General features: G+C 47.1%; 1 protein-coding gene across 1 annotated transcript in view; it reads right to left on the reverse strand.

The window, feature by feature from the left end:
- atg5 (ATG5 autophagy related 5 homolog (S. cerevisiae)) overlaps positions 1-26,532 on the reverse strand; it is a 139,017-nt gene extending 112,485 nt beyond the window's left edge. The window contains exons 1-3 of the mRNA XM_078399855.1: positions 26,374-26,532; positions 21,668-21,822; positions 3,620-3,747 (exon numbers count right to left, since the gene is read on the reverse strand). Coding sequence (XP_078255981.1) covers positions 3,620-3,747; positions 21,668-21,775 — 236 coding nt within the window. The 5' untranslated portion in view covers positions 21,776-21,822; positions 26,374-26,532. The remainder of the gene's footprint in view (positions 1-3,619; positions 3,748-21,667; positions 21,823-26,373) is intronic.
- Between the last annotated feature and the right edge of the window lie 851 nt (positions 26,533-27,383).

Consider the following 27,383-nt stretch of genomic DNA (forward strand, 5'->3'; position numbering starts at 1 on the left):
GCAATGACTCATAGTTATAGAGTCATAGAGTGTGGAAACAGGCCCTTCGGCCCAACTTGCCCACAACGACCAACATGTCCCATCTACACTAGTCCCACCTGCCTGCGTTTGGCCCACATCCCTCTAAACCTGTCCTATCCATGTATCTGTCTAATTGTTTCTTAAATATTGCAATAGTCCCTGTCTCAACTACCTCCTCTGGCAATTTGTTCCATACACCCACCACTGTTTCTGTGAAAATGTTACCCCTCAGATTCCTATTAAATCTATCCCCCTTCACCTTGACTAAGTCCTCCGGTTCTCAATTCCTCTACTCTGGACAAGAGACTCTGTGCCTGATCTATTCCTCTCATGATTTTGTACACCTCGATAAGAGGTGCACTACAATGCTGAGAACTCTGGACCTTCCCATTGGCTTTATCTATTGTACTTGAGTTGAACTGATAGCACTTGAGTTGACCTTATTGCACTTTTCGCTTTACCTCGGTACATGTGACAATAATAAACCTAAACAAAAACCTGTGCTGGATAAGAAATAGCAGGAGCTCTGGCTGAGATATAAGCATCATCACAAACCACGGATGAGATCCCAAAGACTGGAGGGTGGGTGTGGTGCACCTCTTATAGAGATGTATAAAATCACAAGAGGAATTTTACAAGGATGTTGCCAGGACTAGAGGGTGTGAGCTATGGGGAGAGGTTGAGAAGGCTGGGTCTCTATTCCATGGAGCGTAGGAGGATGAGGGGAGATCTTATAGAGGTGTACAAAATCATGAGAGGAAGAGATCGGGTAGAGTCTTTTACCCATAGTAGGGGGATCGAGGACCAGAAGACATAGATTCAAGGTGAAGGGGAAAAGATTTAATTGGAATCCAAGGGGTAACTTTTTCACACAGAGGGTGGTGGGTGCATGGAACAAGCTGCCAGAGGAGGTAGTTGAGGCTGGGACTATCCCATCGTTTAAGAAACAGTTGGACAGGTACATGGATAGGACAGGTACATGGGTAGGACAGGTTTGGAGGGTTATGGACGAAGGGTTATGGCAAGTGGGACTAGGGTAGCTGGGACATTGTTGGCCAGTGTGGGCGAGTTGGGCCGAAGGGCTTGTTTCCACACTGTATCAATCTATGACTCTATGACTCTTTCAGGCACAGAGTCTCTTGTCTAGAGTAGAGGAATCGAGAACCAGAGGCATAGGTTCACGGTGAAGGGGGAAAGATTTAATAGGAACCGGAGGGGTAACATTTTCACAGAAACACTGTGGGTGTATGGAACAAATTGCCAGAGGACGTAGTTGAGGCAGGGACTATTGCAATACTGTGCCTTAATTTACAAAGGGCTGCAAAGAAAATTCCTGGGAACTATAGACTAGTTAGCCCAGTGGCGCAGCGGTAGAGTTGCTGCCTTACAGCGAATGCAGCTCCGGAGACCCGGGTTCGGACCCGACTACGGGTGCTGCCTGTACGGAGTTTGTACGTTCTCCCTGTAACGTGCGTGGGTTTTCTCCGAGATCTTCGGTTTCTTCCCACACTCCAAAGACGCACAGGTTTGTAGGCTAATTGGCCTGGTAAATGTAAAAATTGTCCCTTGTGGGTTTCAGATAGTGTTAGTGTGCGGGGATCGCTGGTCGGTGCGGACACGGTGGGCCGAAAGGGCCTGTTTCCATGCTGTATCTCCAAACTAAACAGACCTCTGTGGTAGGAAGATTAATGATTGGGGATACATAGCGATAAGATATATATGTACTTGGAGAGACAAGGGATTGATTTGGTGCAGTCAGCATGGCTTTCAATCTTGACAGGGCGGGGGAGAAGGGAAATAGACAATAGACAATAGGTGCAGGAGTAGGCCATTCAGCCCTTCGAGCCAGCACCACCATTCAATGGGATCATAGCTGATCATTTTTAATCTGTACCCCGTTCCTGTCTTCTCCCCATACCCCCTGACTCCGCTATCCTGAAGAGCTCTATCTAGCTCTCTCTTGAATGCATTCAGAGAATTGGCCTCCACTGCCTTCTGAGGCAGTGAATTCCACAGATTCACAACTCTCTGACTGAAAAAGTTTTTCCTCATCTCCGTTCTAAATGGCCTACCCCTTATTCTTAAACTGTGGCCCCTGGTTCTGGACTCCCCCAACATTGGGAACATGTTTCCTGCCTCTAACATGTCCAACCCTTTAATAATCTTATATGATGAAAGGAAGGGAGAACAAAAAAACTATCATGACGTTTAAAAATATTTGGAAGGTATTTATTCACAAAATGCTGGAGTAACTCAGCAGGTCAGGCAGCATCTCGGGAGAGAAGGAATGGGTGACGTTTCGGGTCGAGACCCTTCTTCAAACATTTCGATTGGCACACGGATAGAATGAATTTATGATTCTATTATTTCACCCGGAAAAATCAGGTTGACTACATGCCAAATTTAATTTTACTGGGGTTTTTTTACGAATGTAGATGTGTGCTAGCAACAAATTTACATGCAAGTTTTTTTTCAAATTGAGAATAATAAATGGGATGTGAAAGTGGGATAACATAGAACTACTATGAATGGATGATCGACGATGGCCAGCGTGGACTCACAGAGGACAGAAGAGCCTGTTTCCATGATGTACCTTTAAACTAAGCTAAAACTTAATGAGGAGGGAGAGAGCAAGAAATGCGACTGGACTGTTGTAGACAGGTGTCATAACTATAATGTGTAGGAAAAGGAAACTGCAGATGCTGGTTAAAATCGAAGGTAGACACAAAATGCTGGAGTAACTCAGCGGGTCAGGCAGCATCTCGAGAGAGAGAAGGAATGGGTGACGTTTCGGGTCGAAACTGGTATCTGTGTCACAGTGCAAGCAACTCCCATTGCTGCCAAAGATAGACACAAAAAGCTGGAGTAACTCAGCGGGTCAGACAGCATCTCTGGAAAAAAGGACTAGGTGACATTTTTTGCACACCTTTCATTCATTTGTTCTATATCTCTCTATATCACCGTCTACACCGATCAACCAAAACATTATGACCACGGACAGGCGAAGTGTGTAACATTAGAATAGAAATAGAAAATAGGTGCAGGAGGCCATTCGGCCCTTTGAGCCAGCACCGCCATTCATTGTGATCATGGCTGATCGTATTGGTTATCTTGTTACAATGGCACCTAACAAGGGGTGGGATATATTAGGCAGCAAGTGAACAGTCAATTTTTGAAGTTGATGTGTTGGATGCAGGAGAAATGGGCAGGAGTAAAGACCTTAGCGACTTTGACAAGGGCCACAAATCGAAAGTTTCACAAAATGCAGGAGTAACTCTGCTGGTCAGGCAGCATCTCTGGAGAGAAGGATTCCTTCCGTCCCGAGATGCTGCCTGACTGGCTGAGTTACTCCAGCATTTTGTATCGACCCATAACCATGATGTATCTCTGATCTAAATTTCGATCATGTACCCAGAACAAATTACTCCATTACTTTATTTCATAACTAAATCGGTGCAAAAGTACCCATGCTCAAAGCGGAAATACTGCAAGCCACCAGTTAGGGAATCCTTTAAAAAAATGAGTATGCTTTCGGCAGAATTATGATGCGCATTTTAGCAGTGGATTGAGCAGTTATACACATTAATTGGAAACTTACCACTTCAGAGGTGCACCTTCATATTCAAACCACATCTCTCCCACATCCTCTTGTCTCATAACTTTCTGGAAGTGTTTTTTAGCTTTGTCCGTGACGAGCATCAGGTAGCTGACTCTTGGTAGAAGCAGCTGAAAAAATAAGTTATAAAGTTACAAATTTTAACGCAGCATAATGTACAAAGCAAGAAATAATTTACTACCAGGTAATATACAAAAAATGTTCTTTGACAGGGAGGGTGGTTATAATTTCAGAGGAAAGTTTAATTTAAAGAAACTGTGTTCGTACAACTATGAAGAGAGTGCGTGTTTCAATCTGCGGGGTGAAATTGTGGAATGATTTGGATGTGGAACTCAAGCAAAGCACAAACATTACTCAGTGCAAGAAGATGTACAAAAAAAATATTTTCCAGAGGTGTAAGAATGAGGAAGGGCTGTGATGACAGTTAAGTTTTAGTTGATTGACACAGTGTGATATCCGCGATGTACATAATTGTTTATAAACTGTATATATGTATGTTTGCGTGTGTGCATATATGTGTAGATATGTATGTAAGTGGCATATGTATGGATATATAAGAAAATAACTGCAGATGCTGGTACAAATCAAAGGTATTTATTCACAAAATGCTGGAGTAACTCAGCAGGTCAGGCAGCATCTCAGGACAGAAGGTATGGGCAACGTTTCGAGTCGAGACCCTGCTTCAGACCTCAGACCCGAAACGTCGCCCATTCCTTCTCTCCTGAGATGCTGCCTGACCTGCTGAGTTACTCCAGCATTTTGTGAATATGTATGGATATATGTATGTATGTATGTATATGTTTGTGAATGTGTATAGATGAGATAAAGTTTGTGAATTATTTGATGAGTAGCTGAGAAGGGGTAGGAATAAAATAAGTGTGTGCTTCCTCCTACTCCTTTTCAAACATGTTAGATTTAATTTGTGTTGTTTATGAGAATGTATTCATTGAATTATGTGTAGGTTTATCGTTCATTTCATTTTATTGTTATTTTGTTTAGTTTTTATCTTTTCTTGTTTTACATGTTCGAAGTAAAATATAAACAAACAAACAAATTATTTGTCTGAAGAAGTCAAATAATCAGTCTGAAGAAGGGTCTCGACCCGAAACGTCACCCATTCCTTCTCTCCCGAGATGCTGCCTGACCTGCTGAGTTACTCCAGCATTTTGTGAATAAACAAATTATATTGCTTCAAAAGGAAAGCTGTTTATTTAAAATAATGAATAGCAGGAAAATGTCGGAGTCAGTGAAGTGAATAAATGGCATCTACACGCCTAGTTTTGTTGTCCCATAGTTTAACAGTGTAAAAGGCTTTTTAGACTCTTATGTGGCACTGGGATTGGGTTTTTTGGTTAAACATTTGGATTGTGTGTTTGTTAACATGTAGATAGCTTATTACTGAATATGAAGCTAGTTATTGTCCTATAGGGCCGATCTGTGGCACAGCGGTAGAGCTGCTGCCTTACAGCGCCAGAGACCCGGGTTCGATCTTGACCATGGGTGCTGTCTGTACAGAGTTTGTACTTTCTCCCTGTGACCGAAAGGGTTTTCCCTGGGTGCTCTGGTTTCCTCCCACTTTCCAAAGACGTACAGGTTTTTTAGGTGAATTGCGTTTGTTAAAAATGATAAAATTGTCCCGAGTGTTTGTAGTGTGTGCTAGTCGTAGTTTGTACTGTGTCCAACTCGGCCACACCGACCAACAATGTCCCAGCTACACTAGTCCCACCTGCCTGCGCTTGGTTCATATCCCTCCAAACCTGTCCTATCCATGTACCCGTCTAACTGTTTCTTAAACGATGGGATAGTCCCAGCCTCAACTACCTCCTCTGGCAACTTGTTCCATACACCACCCTTTGTGTGAAAAAGTGTAACGGGGCTCGCTGGTCTGCACGGACTTGGTGGGCCGAAGGGCCTGTTTTCGTGCTGTGTAAGTAAACTAAACATAAGTGTAAATAGGTAGTTTTGATACTACTTTGGCATCGGGCTTGTATTTCTTGGTTGAGCGCTTATCCTGGTGTTATAGCATAAGGATTTTGTGTCTCAACAGTAATTTCTATCAAATTGTTGACAAAAATCAACCTTCAAAATCAAAGTACAAGATTAGATTAAAGTTTAAAATAAATCAATACTTAAACTCAGGTTAAACAGAAAATTATTTGGCAAATATACGGAACACATATTCAAGCAGTTTAAAAATAAGTGTACCCTCAAATGAAAATGGTGTGTGTGTGTGTGTGTCTTAGTCATACATCAGAGTGATAGTCACACAGCACAAAAACAGACCCTTTGGACCAACTCTTCCCCCTGTTCTCTCCAGATACACCACGATGCCTTGGAAAAGCAGGTAGAAAATCAAACACGTGCTCTTTCCGTCTTCTCCTGTCCGGCAGAAGGTACATAGGCTGAATCAGCAGACTTAGATACAGCTTCTTCACTTCATGAAAAGATACTCTCTGTGCCAACTACAACGGCCTCATCCAAGCTAGTTCCATTTGCCTACGTTTGGGCCATATACCTTGGCGGCATAGTGGCGCAGCAGTAGAGTTGCTGCCTTACAGCGAATGCAGCGCCGGAGACTCAGGTTCGATCCTGACTACGGGCGCCGTCTGTACGGAGTTTGTACGCTCTCCCCGTGACCTGTGTGGGTTTTCTCCGAGATCTGCGGTTACCTCCCACACTCCAAAGACGTACAGGTATGTAGGTTAATTGACTGGGTAAATGTAAAAAAAATAGTCCCTAGTGTGTGTAGAATAGTGTTAGTATGCGGGGATCGCTGGGCGGCGCGGACTCGGTGGGCCGAAGGGCCTGTTTCCGTGCTGTATCTCTAAATCTAAAAAAAAAAATCTAAAATACCTCTAAATCTTTTAAATGTTGTTGTTGTACTTGCCTCAACTACTTCCTCTGGCAGCTCGTTCCAAATACCCACCACCCTCCGAGTGAAAAGGTTGCCCCACAGGTTCCGATTAAATCTCCCTTTCAACCTCTGCTCTCTAGCTTTTGACTGTACATTCACTCTATCTACTCCCCTCATGAATATACGCAGCTCTATAAGATTACCCCCTCAGTCTCTTGCGCTCCAAGAATAACATCCTAGCCTGCTCAACCACTCCCTTGGTCGTAGGCTCTCAAGTCCTTGCAACATCCTCATAACACTCCTCTGCACTCTTTCAGCTTAATGGCATCCTTCCTATATCAGGGTGACCAAAACTGAACACTATTTACACTCCCAGACCCCCCTGCTCTCCAGGGCCCGGTTTAACGTCCTAAAATCCAACACCACACTTATTTGAATTAAACTCCATTTGTCATTCCTCGGCCCACTTGCCCAACTGATGACGATCCTACTGTAATTTTTGATAAGCATCTTCACTGCCTACGGTACCACCTAAGATAGTCACAAAATGCTGGAGTAACTCAGCGGGTCAGGCAGCATCTCAGGAGAGAAGGAATGGGTGATGTTTCGGGTCAAGACCCTTCTTCCGACTGATTACCTCAAGATAGCCTTGTTGACCATCTCCGAACTGCTTTAATGTATTTATATAATTCATGATATACGAAAACTAAATGAGCACAAAGTCAAGATATGCTCTCAACAAAGCCTTATAAATTGGTATATATTTGGTATTATATCTCACCAATGCCTAATACATTGGTGTCATGGTTGACATCGTGGTTGGCAAGGACATTGTGGGCAGAAGGGTCTGTTCTTGTGCTGCACTTATAGATTCCATGTTCTAAGTAATACGAGCGAATTTTGTGAGTGATACACATGGCAGCAACTGTACTCCACCACTAGAGGGAGTAACACCTTAGGTTGTGGGAGTCACGGTGGTGCAGCGGTAGAGCTGCTGCCTCACAGCGTCGGAGACCCAGGTTCGATCTGACCCCGGGTGCTGTCTGTACGGAGTTTGTACGTTCTCCCTGTGACCGCATGGGGTTTCTCTGGGTGCTCCGGTTTCCACCCACGTCCCAAACACGTGCGGGTTTGCAGATTTAGCAAATTTGCAGATGATACTAAGCTGGGGGGTAGTGTGAATTGTGAGGAAGATGCAATAAGGCTGCAGGGTGACTTGGACAGGTTGTGTGAGTGGGCGGATACATGGCAGATGCAGTTTAATGTAGATAAGTGTGAGGTTATTCACTTTGGAAGTAAGAATAGAAAGGCAGATTATTATCTGAATGGTGTCAAGTTAGGAAGAGGGGATGTTCAACGAGATCTGGGTGTCCGTGCATCAGTCACTGAAAGGAAGCATGCAGGTACAGCAGGCAGTGAAGAAAGCCAATGGAATGTTGGCCTTCATAACAAGAGGAGTTGAGTATAGGAGCAAAGAGGTCCTTCTACAGTTGTACCGGGCCCTGGTGAGACCACGCCTGGAGTACTGTGTGCAGTTTTGGTCTCCAAATTTGAGGAAGGATATTCTTGCTATTGAGGGCGTGCAGCGTAGGTTCACTAGGTTAATTCCCGGAATGGCGGGACTGTCGTATGTTGAAAGGCTGGAGCAATTAGGCTTGTATACACTGGAATTTAGAAGGATGAGGGGGGATCTTATTGAAACATATAAGATAATTAGGGGATTGGACACATTAGAGGCAGGAAACATGTTCCCAATGTTGGGGGAGTCCAGAACAAGGGGCCACAGTTTAAGAATAAGGGGTAGGCCATTTAGAACGGAGATGAGGAAGAACTTTTTCAGTCAGAGAGTGGTGAAGGTGTGGAATTCTCTGCCTCAGAAGGCAGTGGAGGCCAGTTCGTTGGATGCTTTCAAGAGAGAGCTGGATAGAACTCTTAAGGATAGCGGAGTGAGGGGGTATGGGGAGAAGGCAGGAACGGGGTACTGATTGAGAGTGATCAGCCATGATCGCATTGAATGGCGGTGCTGGCTCGAAGGGCTGAATGGCCTACTCCTGCACCTATTGTCTATTGTCTGAAGTTTAACTGGCTTCTGTAAATTGCCCCTAGTGTATAGTGACTGGCTGAGAAAATGGGATAACATGGAACTAGTGTGAATGGGTGATCAATGGTTAACGTGGACTCAGTAGGCCGAAGGGCATGCTTCTATGCTCTATCTCTAAATTAAGATAAATAATACCGTTGCTGATCATTCACATCAACATCACTTTCATCCCTTAATATCAAACAATCGAGAGGGTGCCGGCCGTACGGAGTTTGTACGTTCTCCCTGGGACTGCGTGCTCAGGTTTCTTCCCACATTCCAAGGGCGCGCAGGATTGTAGGTTGATTGGCTTCCGTAAATTGCCCCACGTGTAGGATGGGAAACTGGGATAACAAAGAACTAGTGTACAGGTGATCTATGATCGGCATAGACACAGTGGGTCGAAGGGCCTGTCTCCACACTTTTTCTCTAAACTAAACGAATCACAAATATACTCAGGCACTACCTTCTAACCAAAAAGTAGTCCTCAACTCTCACCGAAAAGGCTAACAGCTCCCTCGTTACTGTGAAGCTAGGCGCTTAGAAAACGGACCGTACCAGGGTTTTTTGTAACGCACAGTCACATCAACTGGGCATGCAACGAGAAAACAACAGTAAGGAAAAAATGCATTTTACTTTCTTTCCCACCACACAATTTGTGAGGGTGAATTTTATTCCATATCTCAAATGTTTTGAGTAGTGATTTGTGAATACTGTAAGGGTGAACTTCTGTAACACAAATGGCTGTAATGGGGAGGATATGTAGGAAGGAACTGCAGATGCTGGTTTAAACCGACGATAGACACAAAATGCTGGAGTAACTCAGCGGGACAGACAGCATCTCTGGAGCAAAGGAATAGGTGACTTTTCAGGTCTTCTTCTTGTGTATGGCCTGCACAGCCTAAAGTTGTAGGTCACAGGTAGACATCCAGGCCAGGGCAGCATCAGTTGCTGGGCGAATGGTCTTGATGCCACCCGGGAAAAGCCTCAGTGGGCAGCCATTCATTCACGATGTGTGGGATGGTCTGGTCTGGATATCCGCAGTCGCAAGCAGGGCTGTCGGTCATCCCCCACTTGTGCAGGTGATGGGCTGTTTAGAATTTTAGATTTAGAGATACAGCATGGAAACAGGCCCTTCGGCCCACCGGGTCCGCGCCACCCAGCGACCCCAGCACATTAACACTATCCGACACACACTAGGGACAATTTTTACATTTTACCCAGTCAATTAACCTACAAACCTGTACGTCTTTGGAGTGTGGGAGGAACCCGAAGATCTTGGAGAAAACCCACGCAGGTCACGGGGAGAACGTACAAACTCTGTACAGACGGCGCCCGTAGTCAGGATCGAACTTGAGTCTCAGGCGCTGCATTCGCTGTAAGGCAGCAACTCTACCGCTGCGCCACCGTGCGCTCTTGCATGGAGGGTGCGGATCCTGTTCAGGGTTAGCCATTGCTTGCGATGGAGGTCAAATCTCGGTTGCTTCACTGTGGGACAGGCTAACCCTGACCTTCCCATCCATGCTGACTTGAACAATCTGGCCTGAAGTCCAGCAAACCCTTCTGGTCTTCAGCCAAATCTCTGGAAGACTTTGACCCCAAGACTGAGTGGCGCAAAGCCTGGAAAGATGCCAACACCAACAACGGAGAGGGCATCACATTTCAGGTCGAAGCCCTTCTTCAGACTGAGAGTTGGGGAAAGGAAAACGGGAGGTATAGACGGTGATATAGATAGATAAAGAACAAATGAATGAAAGGTATACAAAAAATGTCACCTATTCCTTTTTTCCAGAGATGCTATCTGACCCGCTGAGTTACTCCAGCTTTTATGTGTCTATCTATGGCTGCAATGGGAGTTGCTTGTACTGTGACACAGATACCAATTTTCAGGAGAAACATCATCCTTGCATTTTCTCAGTTAAACATCAGAAATATTCTGTCTGTTTCAATTGAGATCACCTCACATCTTCAAGTAAGACCTCAGGTGACACATGTTCCCAATGTTGGGGGAATCCAGAACAAGGGGCCACAGTTTAAGAATAAGGGGTAGGCCATTTAGAACTGAGATGAGGAAAATCTTTTTGAGTCAGAGAGTTGTGAATCTGTGGAATTCTCTGCCTCAAAAGGCAGTGGAGACCAATTCTCTGAATACATTCAAGAGAGAGCTAGATAGAGCTCTTAAGGATAGCGGAGTCAGGGGGTATGGGGAGAAGGCAGGAACGGGGTACTGATTGACAGTGATCAGCCATGATCGCATTGAATGGCGGTGCTGGTTCGAAGGGCTGAATGGCCTCCTCCTGCACCTATTGTCTATTGTCACATGGCAAATGGACAGGGGTGAGCCGGTGGATGTGGTGTACCTCGACTTTCAGAAAGCCTTCGACAAGGTCCCACATAGGAGATTAGTGGGCAAAATTAGAGCACATGGTATTGGGGGTAGGGTACTGACATGGATAGAAAATTGGTTGACTGACAGAAAGCAAAGAGTGGGGATAAATGGGTCCCTTTCAGAATGGCAGGCAGTGACTAGTGGGGTACCGCAAGGCTCAGTGCTGGGACCGCAGCTATTTACAATATACATTAATGACTTGGATGAAGGGATTAAAAGTAACATTAGCAAATTTGCAGATGACACAAAGCTGGGTGGCAGTGTGAACTGTGAGGAAGATGCTATGAGGTTGCAAGGTGACTTGGACAGGTTGTGTGAGTGGACTGATGCATGGCAGATGCAGTTTAATGTGGATAAGTGTGAGGTTATCCACTTTGGTGGTAGGAATAGGAAGGCAGATTATTATCTGAATGGTGTCAAGTTAGGAAAAGGGGACGTACAACGAGATCTGGGTGTCCTAGTGCATCAGTCACTGAAAGGAAGCATGCAGGTACAGCAGGCAGTGAAGAAAGCCAATGGAATATTGGCATTCATAACGAGGAATTGAGTATAGGAGCAAAGAGGTAATTCTGCAGTTGTACAGGGCCCTAGTGAGACCGCACCTGGAGTACTGTGTGCAGTTTCAGTCACCCAAATTTGAGGAAGGATATTCTTGCTATTGAGGGCGTGCAGCGTAGGTTCACAAGGTTAATTCCCGGAATGGCGGGACTGTCGTATGTTGAAAGACTGGAGCGACTAGGCTTGTATACACTGGAATTTAGAAGGATGAGAGGGTATCGTATTGAAACATATAAGATTATTAAGGGGTTGGACATGTTAGAGGTAGGAAACATGTTCCCAATGTTGGGGGAGTCCAGAACCAGGGGTCACAGTTTAAGAATAAGGGGTAGGCCATTTAGAACGGAGATGAGGAAAAACTTTTTCAGTCAGAGAGTTGTAAATCTGTGGAATTCTCTGCCTCAGAAGGCAGTGGAGACCAATTCACTGAATGCATTCAAGAGAGAGCTAGATAGAGCTCTTAAGGATAACGGAGTCAGGGGGTATGGGGAGAAGGCAGGAACGGGGTACTGATTGAGAATGATCAGCCATGATCACAGTGAATTGTCTATTGTTTACAGTATTTATTTCGAAAAGACTAAAATATAAAAACAAGAATGTAATGCTGAGGCTTTATAAGACACTGGTCAGATGGCATTTGGAGTATTGTGAGCTGTTTTGGGCCCCATGTCTGAGGAAGGAAGTGCTGATGCTGGAGAGGTTCCAGAGGAGGTTTATGAGAATGATTCCGGGGATGATTGGGTTAACATATGATGAGCGTTTGACGGCATTGGGCCTGTACTCGCTGGAGTTTAGAAGGATGAGGGGGAACCTAATTGAAACTTCCGAATAGTGAAAGACTTGGATAGAGTGGATGGGGAGAGCATGTTTCCACTAGGGGGAGAGTCTAGAACCAGTCATAGCCTCAGAATAAAAGGACCTTTTAGGTATCTCCTTTAGAAAGGAGATGGAGTAATTTCTTTCATCAGTGGATAGTGAATCTGGAGAATTCATTGCCACAGACTGCTGTGGAGGCCAAGTCAATGGGTATTTTTAAGGTGGATATTGATCGGTATTTAATTAGTATGGGTGTCAAGGATTATGGGGAGAAGGCAGGAGAATGGGGTTGAGAGGGAAAGATAGATCAGTATGATTGAACGGCAGAGCAATGGGCCAAATAGCCTAATTCTGCTCTTATGACCTCTTATGGGAGGAGTTGGCTGCGCCTAACGGCTGCGGCTCTCTGGCAGTCTGTTTGTCTTTTTTATTGTTTGTGTCGGTGTTGGGATGGTTTTTGTTTCTGTTTTTGGCTGTGTATGTGTGGGGGGGGGGGGGGGGTGGGTGTGTTGGGGGGGGAGGGGCGGGGGAAACCTTTCTTTTATTAGGTCTCTTCCCCGGGGCGCAGCTCGCCCGCGGGGCCTTCCATCGCCCGGCGCGGCTCGGCCGCTGGACTTAACATCGCCGGCGCGGCTCGGCCGCGGGACGTTTCAGTGCCCGGTGCGGCTCGGCCGCGGGACATTTCAGTGCCCGGTGCGGCTCGGCTGCGGGACTTAACATCGACGGCGCGGCTCGGCTGCGGGACGTTTCAGTGCCTGGTGCGGCTCAGCCGCGGGACGTTTCGGTGCCCGGTGCGGCTCGGCCGCTGGACTTAACATCGCCGGCGCGGCTCGGCTGCGGGACGTTTCAGTGCCCGGTGCGGCTCGGCCGCGGGACGTTTCGGTGCCCGGTGCGGCTCGGCCGCTGGACTTAACATCACCCCGTGCGGCCGCGGGACGTTTCAGTGCCCGGGGCGGCTCGGCCGGGGGGCCTTCCATCCCCTTGCGGGGGCTGTGCGTGTCGGTTGCCTCGGTAGGGGTCGAGCTGTCTGTCCGTGGGCGCGGGGGGAGGAGAGGGGAAGTTTTGTTGCCTCCATCACAGTGAGGGGGTGTTTGGAGTCACTGTGATGGATGTTTGTGTTGGGGTCGTGTGTCCTGTGTTCTTTTATTTTTTTGCTGTGACTGCTGAAATTTCGTTCGGTGTTGTGCCGAGTGACAATAAAGTTTTGTTATGTTATGTTATGTTAAGTAGGACTTCAAGTGACCCATTCTACTGAATAAGCTCTCCTCTCTCCACCTATCTAATCCATCCCTGGAATCAACCTGGTGAACAAAGTATAAAATAAAATATCTGGCACAGTATAGACTACTATTAAACTTTACATTAAACTGCTCTTTTCCAATATCCAGCTGACAAAAGTGTTCTCTCCTCCCTCAGAAACCATATATTGTTAAAATAAAAAAGGAATCCACTCGCATTTGTACTGGCTCTCTGAGGATCCTTCAGTGCTTTACTCTGGGGCTGTAGAAAACATCTTTTCCGGCAACATCTCAATCTGGTTTGGGAACAGCTCTGCCCAGGACAGGAAGGCTCTGCAGAGAGTAGTGCGTTCGGTTGAACGCACTATGGGAACTACACTCACCCCCCTGCAGGACCTATACATCAGGAGGTGCAGATCCAGCAACATTATGGGGGACCCCTACCACCCCAGCAACGGACTGTTCCAGCTGCTACGGTCAGACAAACGCCTCCGCTATCATGCTGTGAAAACAGAGAGGATGAGACGGAGTTTCTTGCCACAGGCCATCAGGACTGTTAACTCTTATATCACCAGGGACTAATTTGCTGTATTAATTAATTTTTTTGTGTTGTGTCTTTTAAAAAAAAAACTATTCTGTTTTGTAGTTTTAGTACAATCCGCAGGCGTTGCCACTTTCATTTCACTGCACATCTTGTATGTGTACGTGACAAATAAACTTGACTTGACTTGACAATCAGAACAGGGAATGGAAACTGAAATTCAAATACATCTTATTCCTCAAAACATCACCTGTTCTCTAGAGATGCTGGTTGATCTGCTGAGTTACTCCAACACTTTGGGTCTCCCTTTGTAAACCAGTTTTTGCAGTTTCTCATTTCTGCATCCTATGTTTTTTCAAACCACTTGAAACAAAGAAGAGGAACAGACCCTTCAACCCACAATGTTTGTGCCGAACATGAAGCCAGGTTAAACTGGTCTCATCTGCCTGGACATGATCCGTATCCCTCCATTCCCTGCACTTCCATGTGCCGATCTAAAAGCCTCTTAAACGCCACTATCGTATCTGCCTCCACCACCACGCCTGGCAATGAGTTCCAGATTCCATCCCAATAGGTTCCTGATCCCACTATCGTATCTGCCTCCACCACCATTCCTGGCAATAAGTTCCAGATCCCAGAAGTTTTAAAACTTTTCCCCCTCTCACTTTATAGCTATGCCCTCTAGTGTTGGACATCTCTAAATACTCAATGCTTGCATTTATTTCAAGCAAACTCAAAGCTAGCATTTATTTCAAGAGGCCTTGTATACAATGCCGAGGCTCTAAGGTGCTGGTCAGGCCATATTTAGAGTACTGCGAGCAATTGTGGGCACCATATCTGAGGAAGGATGTGCTGGTTTCTGGAGAGGGTCCAGAGGAGGTTTACAAGAATGCTCTCAGGAATGGCAAGGTTAACCTATGATGAGAGCGTTTGTCAGCATTGGGCCTGTACTCACTGGAGTTTTGGAGAATGAGGGGGAACCTAATTGATTCATACAGAATGGTGAAAGGCTTGGATAGAGTGGACGTGGAGAGGATATTTCCACTAGTAGGAGAGTCTAGGACTCGGGGTCATAGCCTCAGAATTAAAGGATGTTCTTTTAGGAAGACGAGGAGAAATTTATTTAGTCAGAGGGTGGTGAATCTGTGGAATTTTTTGCCTTAGAAGGCTGTGGAGGCCGATTCACTGGATATTTTTACGGTAGAGATAGATAGAAACATAGAAAATAGGTGTAGGAGGCCATTCGGCCCTATGGGCCAACACCGCCATTCAATATGATCATGGCTGATCATCCAGAATCGGTACCCAGCTCCTGCTTTTACCCCATACCCCTTGATACCGTTAACCCTCAGAGCTGTATCTATTTAAGAATAACGGGTAGGCCATTTAGGACTGCGATGAGGAAAATCTTTTTCACCCAGAGAGTTGTGAATCTGTGGAATTCTCTGCCACAGAAGGCAGTGGAGGCCGATTCACTGAATGTTTTCAAGAGAGAGTTAGATTTCGCTCTTAAGGCTAATGGAATCAAGGGATATGGGGGGGAAAAGCAGGAACGGGTACTGATTTTAGATGATCAACCATGATCATATTCAATGGCGGTGCAGGCTCGAAGGGCCGAATGGCCTACTCCTGCACCAATTTCTCTCTGTTCTAACTCTCTCTTGAAAACATCCAGTGAATGTCTTGACATCCGGCTTTGTGTCATCCGCAAACTTGGAGATGTTACATTTAATTCCTTCGCCTAAATCATTATATATTGTAAATAACTAGGGTCCCAGCACCGAGCTTTGCGGCACCCCACTAGTCACTGCCTGCCATTCTGAAAAGGACCCGTTAATTCCTACTCTTTGCTTCCTGACTGTCAACTAGTTCTCTATCCATGTCAATACCCTACCCCCAAGACCATGTGCTCTAAATTTGCACACTAATCTCTCATGTGGGACCTTGCCAAAGGCTTTTTGAAAGTCCAGATACACTACTTCCACTGGCTCTCCCTTAACCATTCTACTTGTTATATCCTCAAATGATTCCTGAAGATTAGTCAAGCATGATCTCCCTTCATAAATCAATGCTGACTTTGACCGATCCTGTCACTGCTTTCCAAATGCGCTGCTCTTCAATAGACAATAGACAATAGGTGCAGGAGTGGGCCATTCGGCCCTTCGAGCGAGCACCGCCATTCAATGTGATCATGGCTGATCATTCTCAATCAGTACCCCGTTCCTGCTTTCTCCCCATACCCCCTGACTCCGCTATCCTTAAGAGCTCTATCTAGCTCTCTCTTGAATGTATTCAGAGAATTGGACTCCACTGCCCTCTGAGGCAGAGAATTCCACAGATTCACAACTCTCTGACTAAAAAAGTTTTTCCTCATCTCTGTTCTAAATGGCCTACCCCTTATTCTCAAACTGTGGCCCCTGGTTCTGGACTCCCCCAACATTGGGAACATGTTTCCTGCCTCTAACATGTCCAACCCCTTAATAATCTTATACGTTTCGATAAGATCCCCTCTCATCCTTCTAAATTCCAGTGTATACAAGCCTAGTCGCTCCAGTCTTTCAACATATGACAGTCCCGCCATTCCGGGAATTAACCTAGTAAACCTACGCTGCACGCCCTCAATAGCAAGAATATCCTTCCTCAAATTTGGAGACCAAAACTGCACACAGTACTCCAGGTGCGGTCTCACTAGGGCCCTGTACAACTGCAGAAGGACCTCTTTGCTCCATCTTTAATAATTGACTCAAGCATCTTCCCCACTGCCGATGTCAGGATAACTTGTCTATAATTCCCTGTTTTCTCTCTCTCTCTCCTTTCTTAAAAAATGGGGTTACATTAGCTACCCTCCAGTCCACAGGGACTGATCCAGAGTTTATAGAACATTGTAAAATGTTCACCAATGCATCCACAATTTCTAGGGCCACGATTTCTAGATTCAATAGACAATAGACAATAGGTGCAGGAGTAGGCCATTCAGCCCTTCGAGCCAGCACCGCCATTCAATGCGATCATGGCTGATCACTCTCAATCAGTACCCCGTTCCTGCCTTCTCCCCATACCCCCTCACTCCGCTATCCTTAAGAGCTCTATCCAGCTCTCTCTTGAAAGCATCCAACGAACTGGCCTCCACTGCCTTCTGAGGCAGAGAATTCCACACCTTCACCACTCTCTGACTGAAAAAGTTCTTCCTCATCTCCGTTCTAAATGGCCTACCCCTTATTCTTAAACTGTGGCCCCTGGTTCTGGACTCCCCCAACATTGGGAACATGTTTCCTGCCTCTAATGTGTCCAATCCCCTAATTATCTTATATGTTTCAATAAGATCCCCCCTCATCCTTCTAAATTCCAGTGTATACAAGCCTAATTGCTCCAGCCTTTCAACATACGACAGTCCCGCCATTCCGGGAATTAACCTAGTGAACCTACGCTGCACGCCCTCAATAGCAAGAATATTCTTGATTAGTACAGGTGTCAGAGGTTAAGGGGAGTAGGCAGGAGAATGGGGTTAGGAGGGAAGAGATAGATCAGCCATGATTGAATAGCGGAGTAGACTTGATGGGCCGAATGGCCTAATTCTACTCCTGTTCTTTATGAACTTGTACTTTGGAATGTTAAAATACCAAATAATACCTACTCCTGGCTATTTATACAACACTCAAAAGTACATTATAGTTGGAAAACAATCCGAGTGTTCTCCAACCATGGAGGTACATTCACAGGTTAACGCCTGGTCCACTGCCTACAAGTCAAACAATCCTGAGCGGTACAAGAAGGGCCGCCATGATCTCCGCAAAGCCATCATGGATGCCAAGAGACAATACCGGGATAAACTTGAGTTCCAGTATAATCACACGGAGAATGGGGCATGATCTGGACTACATAACTGGCTGCAAAGCACAATCAGGCAACATCATTGGTGATAGTGCGACCCGACCTGATGAACTGAATATTTTCCATGCTCGCTTCAAGCAGAAGGCCGTTCAGACTCCAGTGTGCCTCTCCCCAGGGAGACTGGAGCAGAGGTTAGATCAGCCTTCTTGAGGGTAAACCCACAAAAAGCAACTGGCCCGGGCAGAGTTCCTGGCCCTGTCCTGAGCAGCTGCGCAGACCAGCTAGCGGGACTATTGACGGACATCTTTAATCTCTCCCTACTCCGCTCCGAGGTGCCCATCTGCTTCAAGAAGACCACCATCATCCCAGTGCAGATGAAAAGCAAGACCTTGACATCCACCATCATGAAATGTTTTGAGGGGCTAGTTATGGAACAAATCAAATCCAGTCTGCCCAGCGGCCTTGACCCACTGCAGTTCACCTACCGCCACAACAGATCCACGGACAATGCCATCACCCTGGCCCTACTCATCCCTGAAACACCTGGATAAGAGACACCTACATCAGACTCCTACTCATAGACTACAGATCTGCCTTTAATACCATTACACCATCCAAGGTCATCACCAAACTCGCGGGACTTGGTGCCAGCTCTCATCTCTGCAACTGGATCCTCGACTTCCTGACCCAACAGACTCCAATCAGTGAGGATAGGGGACAAATCATCCTCTACGATAATCCTCAACACTGGAGCTCCACAAGGAAGCGTTCTCAGCCCCTTCTTTACTCCGTGTACACTCCAAAGACGTACAGGTATGTAGGTTAATTGGCTGGGTAAATGTTAAAAAATAAATTAAAAAATTGTCCCTAGTGGGTGTAGGATAGTGTTAATGTACGGGGATCGCTGGGCGGCACGGACTTGGAGGGCCGAAAAGGCCTGTTTCCGGCTGTATATATATGACATGATCACTGTGCAGCCACGTACACATCTAATTCAATCTATAAATTCGCAGACGACACCACCATTGTGGGCCGGACATCAAACAATGATGAGACGGAGCACAGGATGGAAACGTGTCCTGGTGTCGAGACAACGACCTCTCTCTCAATGTCAGCGGAGATAGTGATGGGCTTCAGGATGTGAAGCGGTACACATGCCCCAGTTTGCATTGACCACGCCGAAGTAGAGATGGTTGAAAACCTCAAATTCCCAGGAGTCAACATCACCAACAACTTCTCCTGGACCACCCATATTGAAGCAACGACCAAGAAAGCACACCAACTTCCTTAGAAGGCTTAGGAAGTTCGGCATGTCCCAAACAACTCTCCCCAATTTCTCTAATGCACCATAGAAAGGATTTTACCAGGATGCATCACAGCTTGGTTTGGGAACAGCTCCACCCAAAACCCCAAGAAATTGCAGCGAATTGTGGACGCAGACCAGACCATCACACAAACCAAGCTCCCTTCCATTGACTCCATTTATACCTCACGCTGCCTCGGCAAGGCCAGCAGCAAAATCAAGGACCAGTCGCACCCTGACCACTCTCTCTCCCTCTCCCATCAGCCAAAAGGTGTGAAAACGCACATCCCAGATACGGCGACAGTTTCTTCCCAGCTGTTATCAGGCAACTGAACCATCCTACCACAACTCGAGAGCAGTCCTGAACTACTATCTTCCTCCTTGGTGACGCTTGGAGTATCTTTGATCGGACTTTACTGGCCCCACCTACCTGTGTTTGGCCCATATCCCTCTAAACCTGTCCTGTCCATAAACCTGGAATGTGGAGTCCTCTATGGTGGAAGTTCACATGAAATTTTATTTTATGTGGCTTGTGTCTTGTTGCTTTTTACTTAGTATGGCTGTATGGTAACTCAAATTTCACTCTACCTTAATTGGTACATGTGACAATGTGACAATCTTGAATCTACCTGTCCAGCTGCTAACTTGCTCTATTGCCGACCCACTGTTGCAAACTGTCACGTGGTCTCAGGACATCCCCATTCTGGCCAATGATTAGTTGCTTGGTCTTGTTGACGTTGAGCAAGAGGGTGGTGTTGAGGCACCACTCAACAAGATCTTCTATTGCTCTCCCATACTCTGACTCATCATCACCGGTGATTTGGCCAACCACGGTGGGTGTCTTCAGCGAATTTATAGATGACATTGGAGTTGTGCTTCGCCACACAGTCGCGGGGCATGAATGGGTGAAGTAGTGGGGCAGCCCATGTCCCATATCATGCACCTTACCAAAAGAGGCACAGAGTGCTGGATTAACTCGGCGGATCAGGCAGCATCTCTGGAGAGCATTGATAGGTGACGCTTTGGATTAGGGCACGATTGGGGTGGGGGTTAAAGCTGGAAAAGAGGCGAGGGCAGGACAATGCATGGCGAGTGTGCCTTACAGCACCAGAGACCCGGGTTCGATTCTGACCACGGGTGCTTTCTGTACAGAGTTTGTACTTTCTCCCTGTGACTGTGTGGGCTTTCTCCGGGTGTTCCAGCTTCCTCCCACATTGATGTGCAGTCTTGTGGGTTAAATAGCTTTATGTATCTGTACACTGTGGATCACATCTGCAGACTGTAAATGGCTCGATTGTAATCATGTATTGTCTTTCTGCTGACTGGTTAGCGTGCAACAAAAGTATTTCACCAAAACTCGGTACACGTGACAATAAACTAAACTAAAACTGATACAGGTGAGGGGTGTTTAAAATGGCAGATTTACTTTAGAGACACAGCATCAAAACAGGCCATTCGGCCCAGAGTCCACGCCGACCATCGATCATCCGTTCACACTAGTTCTATGTTATCCCATTCCTTACACACTGGGGCAATTTACATAGGCCGACTAACCAACACACCTGCATATCTTTGTGAGGGAACCAAAGCACCTGTAGGAAACCCACCCGGTCACCAGGAGAACATGCAAACTCCTCACAGATAGCACCCAAGCTCAGATTCGAACCCGGGCCTCTGGCACTGTGAGGCAGCAGCTCTGCGAGGTACACCATTGCACTGCCCTGGAAGGTGATGACAAAGCCAGAAATGAAGAGACACAAGACTGCGAGATAAAGAGAGAAGGTGCGTGAAATGGGAAGCCAAAGGAATGGATTTTTTTAGGGGGGGGGTTTGTTTTAGAGATACAGCGCGGAAACAGGCCCGTTCGGCCCACTGGGTCTGGGCTGACCACATTAACACTATCCTATACCCACTAGGGACAAATTTTACATTTACCAGGCCAATTAACCTACAAACCTGTACGTCTTTGGAGTGTAGGAGAAAACCGGAGACCCTCGGTGAAAACCCACGCAGGTCACGGGGAGAACGTACAAACTCCGTACAGACGGCGCCAGTAGTCGGGATCAAACCCGGATCTCCGGCGCTGCATTCGCTGTAAGGCAGCAACGCTACCACTGTGCCACCATGCCGTTCGATATAGGTGGAAGGAGGTGGAAGGAGGTGGTGGTGGGGGGCAAAGGAAGGATGGGTCCACAATGAATGTGCATCCGGGTGGGACACAGGGGAAAAAGTGGAGGGAGGGGTGTTATGCTGGATGTTAACCCTTTCTTGCAGTCTGATGCTAAAGTGTGCCACATCTACATCTGCACATTATTTTTAGTAAATTACATTCACTCCCCAGATTAAATACTTCAGAAATCACACAGAACATGCCATAACTTCCCTGTGCCATCAAAAGCGCTCATTTTTCCCGTACTTACATAGTAAGGTTCAACCTCCCTCTCCGTTCTTTCATCCTGAGAGAGTGTGAAGCAGGTTGGTATTCTTCCAAACCAAACATCCCGTAGCACATCTCTGTCATCTGTCATCTTTCCAACATTTGGTGCAACACATATAGACAGAGATGCCTTGGCAACTGGGGGGATTAAGGAAACAAAAATACAGATTGAATATATGTTGAAAGACTGGGAGCGACTGGGCTTGTATATACTGGAATTTAGAAGGATGAGAGGGAATCTTATCGAAACATATAAGATTATTAAGGGGTTGGACACGTTAGAGGCAGGAAACATGTTCCCAATGTTGGGGGAGTCCAGAACCAGGGGCCACAGTTAAGAAATGGGGGGTAGGCCATTTAGAATGGAGATGAGGAGAAACTTTTTCAGTCAGAGAGTTGTGAATCTGTGGAATTCTCTGCCTCAAAAGGCAGTGGAGGCCAATTCTCTGAATGCATTCAAGAGAGAGCTAGGTAGAGCTCTTAAGGATAGCGGAGTCAGAAAGGTAGAGCTCTTAAGGATAGCGGAGTCAGGGGGTATGGGGAGAAGGTAGGAACGGGGTACTGATTGAGAATGATCAGCCATGATCACATTGAATATATGGCCATAAAGTCGTCCCTCTCCTTGCCCGGTCATCATGCCCCTCGAGTCCCTCCGAATGGCCTACTCCTGCACCAATTGTCTATTGAATACACGCCTACACCCAGGTTTCCTCCCTCCTCCCCCCCCCCCACCCACCCCCACCACAATGAGTCTGAAGAAGGGTCCCAACCCAAAACGTCACCTATCCATGTTCTTCAGAGGTGCCGTCTGACCCGCGGAGTTATTCCAGCACTTTGTGTATCCTTTGGTAAGGTGCGTGAAGGTTGTCCCACTATTTCACCCGTTCGTACCCAGCAGCGGAAAGCCGCCGAGCCCGGCCCCTGCTCCTCAAAGACCGGGAACCGGAGAGGAGGCGGAGGAAATCAGATGGCGCTGGATGAGGGACAATACAAAGATCCCGGGGGGGGGGATACATTCCGTGCCTCCGAGATTGGCTGCAGGAGGGACTCGAGGGGCATGATGGCCGGGCAAGGAGAGGGACGACTTTATGGCCAGCTGCGAAATGGTGCCAAAACCTGGCGACTATTGCAGATATATTCAGTGGGCTGTTTTTAAAGAATGATGTGCTTAATCAGAGATTATACTATGTATGGCAACTGCACCTTGGTACACGTGATAATAAAGTAGAGATGGTTGAAAACCTCAAATTCCCAGGAGTCAACATCACCAACAACCTCTCCTGGACCACCCATATTGAAGCAATGACCAAGAAAGCACAACAACTTCCTTAGAAGGCTTAGGAAGTTCGGCATGTCCCAAACAACTCTCCACAATTTCTCTAATGCACCATAGAAAGCATTTGATCAGGATGCATCACAGCTTGGTTTGGGAACAGCTCCATCCCAGAACCATTGAACGCCCACCCAACCGACCAAAACAAATGACAGCTTCACTTCTATCGTGCACGTAAGTACATTGAACAATACAGGAATAGTCCATTCGGCTCAAGGTGTCTGCTGGGTAAGGACATTTAAACGAGAGTTAGATAGAGCTCTAGGGGCTAGTGGAATCAAGGGATATGGGGAGAAGGCAGGCACAGGTTACTGATTGTAGATGATCAGCCATGATCACAATGAATGGTGCTGGCTCAAAGGGCAAAATGGCCTCCTCCTACACCTATTTTCTATGTTTATATCTGATTTCCATGGTTCAACATGGAAATTTTGTCTTCTCTGTATTAACTGTATTAACTTTATTTATATGCTGTAACTGTAATTCTTTTTTGTGCACAATCCGCAGGCATTGCCACTTTCATTTCACTGCACATCGTGTATGTGCATGTGACAAATAAACTTGACTTGAACAGTACTTTGTTTACTTTATCGGTACCGGCTCTGATATCTTCTGTCATTTTTCATACCTCTAGTATCCCTCCTCCCCTGACTCTGTCTGAAGAAGGGTCTTGACCTGAAATGTCACCTATGCCTTTTCTCCAAAGACGCTCCCCGACCCATTTTCATCACTTCCGGCTGTCTGCCCTCCAAAGCTTCTAATGTTATCGTTACCCAGCCCCGCACGGCCCAGTTTTATCGTCTCCACAAACAGAATGCCCTTGCAGACCCATCATTTGGGGAGAAGGCAGGAACGGGGTACTGATTGAGAGTGATCAGCCATGATCGCATTGAATGGCGGTGCTGGCTCAAAGGGCTGAATGGCCTACTCCTGCACCAATTGTCTATTGTCTATTTCTGCTTGTTCATGTCCCATTGAATTCATCTCCACATACCTCGACTCCATCTTATCCCCCCTGGTCCAATCCCTCCCTACCCATGTCCAAGACACCTCACACGTTTCTTCGTCTCTTCAATGACTTCCGTTTTCCAGGCCCCCACTCCCTCATCTTCACCATGGATGTTCAGTCACTCTACACCTCCATCCCCCACCAGAAAGGTCTTAAAACCTTCCGTTTCTTCCTCGTCCGCAGAACCAGCCAATTTCCCTGTACCAACACTCTCCTCCGCCTAGCAGAGCTGGTCCTTACCCTCAACGACCTCCTTCGACTGCTCCCACCTCCTCCAAATCTAAGGCGTAGCTATGGGCACTCGCATGGGCCCTAGCGATGCCTGCCTCTTTGTAGGGTACGTCGACCAATCCCTGTTCCAGGCGTACACTGGCCCTATCCCCGAACTCTACCTCCGCTACATTGACGACTGCATTGGTGCTACCTCCTGCACCCATGCAGAACTCACTGTCTTCATTAAATTTACTACTAATTTCCATCCTGCATTCAAAGTCACTTGGACCATCTCCGACATCTCCCTAACGTTTCTTGATCTCACCATCTCATAAGGTCAAAAGGAATAGGAGTAGAATTAGGCCATTCGGCCCATCGTCTACTCCACCATTCAATCATGGCTGATCTATCTCTCCCTCCTACCTTCTCCCCATAACCTCTGACACCTGTATTAATCAAGAATCTATCTATCTCAGAGAGAGCTGGATAGAGCTCTTAAGGATAGCGGAGTGAGGGGGTATGGGGAGAAGGCAGGAACGGGGTACTGATTGAGAGTGATCAGCCATGATCGCATTGAATGGCGGTGCTGGCTCGAAGGGCTGAATGGCCTACTCCTGCACCTATTGTCTATTGTCCATCACGGAAGGTAGACTATCAATTGACATCTATTATAAGCCAACTGACCTACACAGTTTTCTAGACCACACTTCTTCCCACCCTGCTTCCTGTAAAGACTCTATCCTCTACTCCCAATTCCTCCGACTACACCTCATTTGCGCCCAAGATGAGGTGTTCCATGCCGGGGCACCGGAGATTATATTTTTCAAAGATTGTTTTTTTGTGTGTACGTATATATGCATGTATGTGTGTGTACTTGTGAGTATGTGTATATATAGACACGCTGAACTTTTTTTCTCCCTCGCTTATTATATTATTTGCAGTGCACTATGTTTATATATTCTGTTGCTGCAGCAAGAAAGAATTTAATTGTTCTGTCTGGGACATATAGACATAGAAAATAGGTGCAGGAGTAGGCCAAGTGGTCTATCTTGTTCTGCTCTATTATCTATTATTCCTCCTATTCACATACAAAGCCCTAAACGGGCTTGCCCCCCCCCCCCCCCCATATCAAAAATCTTCTAACCCACCACTCTATCTCCAGGTTCCTCAGGTCGGCCGACTTGGGGCTACTGACTATCCCGCGGTCTAGGCTTAAGCTCAGGGGTGACCGCGCTTTTGCGGTTGCAGCTCCTAGACTGTGGAACAGCATCCCTCTCCCCATCAGAACTGCCCCCTCCATCGACTCCTTTAAGTCCAGGCTCAAATCCTATTTCTACTCCCTAGCGTTTGGGGCCCTCTGAGGGGGCGCTTTGAGAGTGGGGAAGATTCCAACAAGGGGACATAGCTTCAGAATTGAGGGACAAAGGTTTAGGGGTAACATGAGGGGGAACTTCTTTACTCAGAGGGTTGTGGCTGTATGGAATGGGCTTCCGGTGGAAGTGGTGGAGGCTGGCTCGATTTTATTATTTAAGAGTAAATTGGATAGGTATATGGATAGGAGGGGATTGGAGGGTTATGGTCTGAGTGCAGGTAGATGAGACTAGGTCAGGGAGAATGGTCGGCGTGGACTGGTAGGGCCGGACAGGCCTGTTTCCATGCTGTAGTTGTTATATGTTGTTATATGTTAACTGTTTATGTATGTGCTGTTATGTTTGTGTGCCATTGCATGTTCGTTCTTAGTACCTGAACTGATGTACAGCACTTTGGTCAACGTGGGTTGTTTTCAAATGTGCTATACAAATAAAATTGACTTGACTTGACTTTGATCAGGAAGTGTTTCAGGTTTGAAAAGTGTATCACAGACTCGCACCACACAGTCAGGTGTCAATCAAGGGTCCGGGCCCCGCCATCCCTCCCCACCCCTCCATGCCCCGCCCTCCCTCTCCAGGCCCCGCCCTCTCCTCCAAGCCCCGCCCTCACCTCCGCTTCCGGTGCATGACGCGGAGCCGCTTCCGTCAGCGACGGAGCCCGAGCGACGGCTCAGGGCCGCTGCTCATCCACCATGTCGGCGTCCGCTCCCCCTCCCTCAGCTCACCGCCCCTCCCTCACCTCATCTCACCGCCCTCCATCTTACCTCAGCGCTGCAACCTCCCACGACCACGGAGCAACAGCAGCCGTCCTCTCCCCACCACGGGGGTTTACTCGGTCAGTCAGGTAGTCCGCGCTCACCCGCGGCGGCGGCTTCTTCACCGACCTGACGACGCAGCAACCGCCGCTGCCGTCCGCACCACGTGACCCGCCGCCCATGACATCCCTCGCGTCATCGCCCGCGGCATCATGGGAAGAAGGGCACCCGGGCGGCGGGGGGGCAGCCGCAGCGCCACCGCCGCATGGGAGGACCGGCACTCGCCCACTGCTCCAGCCCCAAGATCCATTTACCAAAGATACTAGAGGAACAAGATAGACCACCCGACTCTCAAAACCGTAGTAGGTCATGGGTAAATTTCAGCGCCATTTTAGTAAGCAATATAGACAATAGGTGCAGGAGGAGGCCATTCGGCCCTTCGAGCCAGCACCACCATTCAATGTGATCATGGCTGATCATTCTCAATCAGTACCCCGTTCCTGCCTTCTCTCCATACCCCCTGACTCCGCTATCCTTAAGAGCTCTATCTAGCTCTCTCTTGAATGCATTCAGAGAATTGGCCTCCACTGCCCTCTGAGGCAGAGAATTCCACAGATTCACAACTCTCTGACTGAAAAAGTTTTTCCTCATCTCAGTTCTAAATGGCCTACCCCTTATTCTTAAACTGTGGCCCCTGGTTCGGGACTCCCCCAACATTGGGAACATGTTTCCTGCCTCTAATGTGTCCAACCCCTTAATAATCTTATACGTTTCGATAAGATCCCCTCTCATCATTCTAAATTCCAGTGTATACAAGCCTAGTCGCTCCAGTCTTTCAACATATGACAGTCCCGCCATTCCGGGAATTAACCTAGTGAACCTACGCTGCACGCCCTCAATAGCAAGAATATCCTTCCTCAAATTTGGAGACCAAAACTGCACACAGTACTCCAGGTGCGGTCTCACCAGGGCCCGGTACAACTGTAGAAGGACCTCTTTGCTCCTATACTCAACTCCTC

The sequence above is a fragment of the Rhinoraja longicauda genome, chromosome 5, assembly GCF_053455715.1.
Source record: "Rhinoraja longicauda isolate Sanriku21f chromosome 5, sRhiLon1.1, whole genome shotgun sequence".
NCBI classification, from domain to species: Eukaryota; Metazoa; Chordata; class Chondrichthyes; order Rajiformes; family Arhynchobatidae; genus Rhinoraja; species Rhinoraja longicauda.